Here is a 6,057-nt window from a genome sequence, read left to right as displayed (position 1 = left end):
AATATGCCCGTTCCATTGGCAGGATAAATGCAACTCCAAAGAAAAGTTAGTCATGTGCTTTTCAGAAGATGAAAGCTTAAGATAAAGCCAGAGAGTGTTTGATGCTGAAAGTGGGAGTGGTATTACATAGGTCTTAGGGAAAGCATGTGACAATCAGTACGTAGGGGTAGCTGGAAAGAAGTTTGTTGCTCTAATTAACCAGCTCTACAGACCTTGTGAGGACTAGCAGAAACATGCTCCTGGCTGTTTTGTACTGCCTGCTGTGGAGTTTCCACACCTCCTCTGGCCATTTCCCTCGAGCTTGTGCCTCCTCCAAGAACCTGATAGCGAAGGAATGCTGCCCACCATGGAGAGGGGATGGAAGTCCCTGTGGCCAGCTTTCGGGCAGAGGCTCCTGCCAGGACATGCTGCTATCTACTGCACCACATGGACCTCAATTCCCCTTCACAGGGGTGGATGACCGGGAGTCTTGGCCATCTGTCTTTTATAATAGGACCTGCCAGTGCTCTGGCAACTTCATGGGATTTGACTGTGGAAATTGCAAGTTTGGCTTCAGGGGACCTAACTGCACAGAAAGAAAACTACTGGTGAGAAGAAACATCTTTGATTTGAGCATGTCGGAAAAGGACAAATTCCTTGCCTATCTCACTATGGCAAAGTATACTATCAGCCCAGACTATGTCATCCCCACGGGCACCTATGGCCAAATGAGCAATGGATCAACACCCATGTTTAGAGACATCAACACTTATGATCTATTTGTTTGGATGCATTATTATGTGTCAAGGGATACACTCCTTGGCGGGACCGACATCTGGAAAGACATTGATTTTGCTCATGAGGCACCTGGTTTCTTGCCTTGGCATAGACTCTTTTTGTTGCTATGGGAACAAGAAATACAGATGCTGACAGGGGATGAGACCTTCACTGTTCCATACTGGGATTGGCAGGATGCAAAAGAATGTAACATTTGCACAGACGAGTACTTGGGAGGGCGCCACCCAACAAACCCTAACCTCCTCAGCCCTGCATCCTTCTTCTCCTCTTGGCAGGTAAGTTGGGGGTGGAATGCAAAGCTGATTGAATCATAGAATAAAACATCAGAGCAGAAAGGCACCATAGCAATCACTTCTTCAGGGTAGTCTTCATAAACTCTGCCTCACCCTCCCCCCATCCAGAGTAGGGAAGATCCTTTGTTAGGAGCACTCACAGGACCTTTTATTTTTCCTTTATATCACCCTTCACAATTGTAGTTGCATTGATATTTTGTTTAATATCTATGTCCTTTACTATGCTTTTAAGCTCCAATGAATAAAGAGCACTTGATTCATCATTATATCTCCGAGCAGCTAGCTTGTGTACCTGGCAAATGGCAAAGTGCTCCATAAGTACTTGTTGAATGAATGAATGAATACGTAAATAATAGAATAAATAAATGATTTAAAGCTGCATAGCTGAAGTTTTCTTCACAAAAATATTCTTATTGTGTATAAATTAAAACTACAAATTTTTGGTCCTATTTCAGACTCACTGAACAGAATTTCTAGAGAAGGGTCCTGGGAAGGCATAATTTAATAAATGTGTATAGCAATTATTATTTTTAAGAAAGTTTGGAGACACTGAGAACCCTGAAGCTCAAATAGGTAAGTAATGACAGTTGCTAACATTCATTGAACATCTAGCATGCGTAAAGCCCTCTTATAAGTGCTTTGATGCCTTAATTCATTTAATACTCTTACTAACCTGTTCTCATTTTAAAGCTTAGAAAACTGAGGTTTAAAGAGATTAGTTATTTTGCACAAGTACACACAGCTAGTTGGTGGCAGAGATAAGATGGGATCCCAGAGAATCTGACTGCAATACCACTCTCTACTGTTTCCATAGACATGGCTGCTGTGATGTCTTCAGCCAAAAGATTTGACCCATTCTGTCTTATTCTTTTTCAATAGGCTACAGAAGAAATTAAGTTTGCTCCTAAATACTTGCAAATTTCAGGGGTACAAATAAAGGATTGTTATTTTTCTATTCTGAACTGATGATTCTAGATTAGAAGCAAAAGGTAATCAATTATTTCTCCTTCCTAAACCTCATAGGTAGAAGAAGCACTTTTCTGTCTGTCTTCCAAAATTTCTAATCCCACATTTTGACTGGTAATACTTTATGGAGCTCAGTCCAAAGCTTGCCCTTGCTGCCTCATACTTTGCAGTCTAAAATCTAGTAGAGATAGTCTTCCCTAGCAAAGTTCACACACCTTTCAAATGGAGCATAATGAAGCTCATTGAAAACCTCCCCTACATAATTTCTGGTGTCACTAATATCAGATATTTACCAAAAGAAATGAATCTATTTGTGCAGGACAGACAGGAAAAATGTGTTTATTTGAAAAAAAATTATTCAATAAAGCTTTCAGCCCACCTACTATAATCTATAAAATGCAAGCTCTCACCTAACTGTCATATATTCTGTTACTGCTGAGAATCCTGCCAGGCTTTGAAGTGGGATTTTCAGTCAATTATAATTCTTTCTTTAACTATACAGATTCACTTGACCCAGAAAAGCTAGAGGATTACCCAGATTAGCAAAAATGATTGAAAATCTACACTGAAGCTTAATAGGTAGATACCTAGCATATTTGTCATTTTTTTCTAAACATCTATTGGTTATTGAAGGTTATTGAAGGGAAAAATTTTCCCTTTTTTATCTATGACTGCAGTCAATTTTATTATTTTCTAAAGAAAACTTTTTGTATCTAGTGGGTAAACACTAGAATAAAATTGATACATCATTAACTGCAACCTTGTTCTGTGATTAACATCTGAGTAGTAAATGGTTTTAAAAATAAAATTAGTAGAAGTAGACCATTGAAGAAAAATAAGCAAACAACAGCTTAAATAAGGAAAGCAAAATGAACATTTGCTGTATGCAGTGTCCTGGGATAATCGGTGGCAGAGGTGATAGAAAAACCCAACTCTAGTTGGCTATTTCCACTTTGGATACAAAATCCTATGCAAAATTATCCAAATAAAGATCAGTTGTGTACATTATTAAGTAAAATAAAGTGCCCACCTGCATTGGGTGCTAACAAGAGTGACCCCATCCAGGGATTGACTTCTAGTGATTTCCATGAAAATGAAACACACCCTATAAGTCACAGTTAAGCAACACTTGGTGATAAGCAAGCTTTGGCCCGTTCATAGCCTCAGAATGGACACGCATATCATACTAATTAATGTATATCATTTCTCCACTCTGTAAGATCCTTCTATGTAATAAAGAACTCTAATGTCAATCAATCATCACCTAAATGCCTTTATAAGTAGCTGTGGTCAGGTGGATTTTGAGACTTTCACTCAATCTTCCCTGGTGTGAAATCTCCCCGCTGCAGTGGTCTTTCTTTCAATAAATCTATAGTTTTTATTATATTGGTGACTGTTTCTTTTGACAACATTGATTTAATTCAGGAGTTCTCAGTATCAAAGTCACCTGTAGAACTTCAAAAAAAATTAATACAAAATGGTTGTGTAGACTCTCCCCCATTCAATTGGGGCCAGAAATTATGATTCAGGTGGTTTGCTATAAACTCCAGACATCTGTATTTTTAAAACCAACTTCTGTGATTCTCAAGTTCAGCCAACACAGAGAATCACTGATTTAATTGATATAGAAATTGTTTTGTATCCCTTTACTTTCACTTTACAAACACAGGTCCTGCAATAAACACACCACTAAGTTTAATGCTTTTGCCTAAATTGAACACCAAATCAAGAACAAGACTATTATGTGTTAGATGCAATCAAATAGCTTCTAGACTAAGTGAATTCATTAATACCTTCTAAATTAGCTAGATTGCTCCCTCTTAGATACAAAGCATTCATTTTTTCTTGGTTTCAGATATTTTTTTCACTCGACACAAAAAAGGAGCTTTTAGAGATTGATGGCATTTATTAACTCTGAGCCAAGCGACCTTCAACGGTCACCAGTGTAATGCCCTCATTTTATAAAAGAGAGGTCCAGAGATAAAGGATGAATTATCTAAGGTCACACAGCCAATTTGTACCAAACCTGAGGACTAAAACCCAGTGCCTCTGATTCCAATGTTATTTAAAGTCAACTGTGTTGTTTCCTATTTCCAAGGCACCATTTAGGCTCAGAAGGGATCAAATAAGCCACTAATTCAAAAATGTATAATTTGACAGGTCATCTCTTTAACTCCTTCAGTTGCCCCAGACAACATGGGCAGAGACTGACATTGTCTTTTTATTTATGTTTTAATGAAAATATTTTATTAGACTTCTACTGAGCCATATCCCCTACCCTTGTAAAATTGCTTCTCTCCCTTTATGCCCTCATTACTCTTTGTACGTATTTATTCCATATAACCTATAATTCTTCAACACGCTTCATGGTTTGCAAGCCTTTATTTGTCTACCAGTCTGTCAGCTGCTCCAAGACCATTTCTAATCTATTTTTGTGTGCAGAGCCCAGAACCATCATTTATACATGGAATGGCCATGATACATATATGCTGAATTAATGAAATTAAAAATCAGAGAGCTGGTAGATCCAGTGCTAACGTAGATTTAAAACAAGCCAAAAAATCTCTGCATGGCTAAATCTGCATGGCTTAGTCCATTTTTCTTTGTAGAACTGGCTCCCCCATGACAAGGAGAAAACAAATGTCTATAAGCAAAGTATGCGACAAGACATTTTGCATAATTTTCTCTGGGCTTGTATGTTATAAGGGCAAAAAAAATTAAAAATTAGAAGACTTAACTCTTTCTGTTGAACTTAAGAGAAGGGACTTCCTCCTCTCTCTCATCTCTCAGAATTTATTTTAGAAAACCTGAATTCTAAGTCCTCTCTTTGTCCTTTTGAAATGTAATCAAGGCAGATATTGCCCAGTTTCTTGGGAAGAAATTAGTATAACTTCTAATGGGCTCATGACTCCAAATTGTAAAAGTACCTCCAGTCATAAAGATGAGAAATATCTTGACAATGTGTATGTAATGTATTTGCTTAGCCACATACTAAGGGTAAGCTTTTCTGCTTTTGCAGTATCTTTAGCAGATTGCCTATGCTGCATCACAGTCTGGTTTAATGCATATTCAATAATACAATTGTTTTCCTTTCTCTTCTACCTTTGTAGGAGGTTTCCTGGATTGGGGGAAGATTCTGTTTTTAGTTATATTTACCCAACAATGTGTATGCACATATACATATGTGTGTGTATGTGCACATACAAAAATGAGAGCAGACAATACAATTAAGCAAGTTACAACATATCTGAGCATCATTTTCTTCATTATTTAAGTGAGATAAATATTAGTTACTTGATAGGATTTTCTATTAAATAAAATACTATTTTAAAAGTCGTGTACTTAAGTTTTCTTAAACAACCTATATTCCAAATTCACATTCTTTTTGTTTATTTATTTGTTTATTTTAGTTTAATGCCAGGACCTTTAATAGTAGAGATACATTTGTAACAATTATTAAGTCCATTATTCTTGGAGATGGTGAGATTGATTGTTAATAAAATTTAAGTACAAATACCTGTGCTCAACACAATTTGACCCAATATTATATAACTAGCTGATAATTAGCAATAAAAAGAAAAGCTATATCAAGGATATCTGTTATAATGGATCAAAATAAAGAGGGAAATATTTCCTAGATGATGGACGTGAGCAAAATGTGACCAGGGAATTTACTCATCAGGTGAAAAGCACATCACATGGAAGCAAAGAATGGGAATGAAAAAAGACACATTTCAGCAGAGAGTCATGGGTTTTGGGTAACCATGGCAACAGCTCAGTGAAATTACAGCTTCTCTTTTTATTTTTTGAAAAAGATTCTGTGGAATGTCACATAGTTTACATTTTTTTAATGAATTTTTAATGCCACAATAGTATATCTTTGCTCTTAGAGGCTTTTAACTGGTAGCTTGTTGCAATTTCTTTAATTTTAAGATAATATTATTTAAATTCACCTTCTTCATTAGCACATTTGTTCCTTCTTTTATTTGGTTTGGGATGCTTGATTTTTTTCCCCCATCAT

At 36.6% G+C, this 6,057-nt stretch overlaps 1 protein-coding gene across 1 annotated transcript in view; it reads left to right on the top strand.

Annotated features, from left to right (window-relative positions):
• Positions 1–213: 213 nt before the first annotated feature.
• TYR (tyrosinase) overlaps positions 214–6,057 on the top strand; it is a 98,991-nt gene continuing 93,147 nt past the window's right edge. Inside the window, exon 1 of the mRNA XM_077112073.1 lies at positions 214–1,052. Coding sequence (XP_076968188.1) covers positions 234–1,052 — 819 coding nt within the window. The 5' untranslated portion in view covers positions 214–233. The remainder of the gene's footprint in view (positions 1,053–6,057) is intronic.

Source organism: Tamandua tetradactyla, chromosome 8 (assembly GCF_023851605.1).
Source record: "Tamandua tetradactyla isolate mTamTet1 chromosome 8, mTamTet1.pri, whole genome shotgun sequence".
Lineage (NCBI taxonomy): Eukaryota > Metazoa > Chordata > Mammalia > Pilosa > Myrmecophagidae > Tamandua > Tamandua tetradactyla.
The sequence above is the reverse complement of the archived record's forward strand: the minus strand, read 5'-3'. Positions and strand labels throughout refer to the sequence as shown.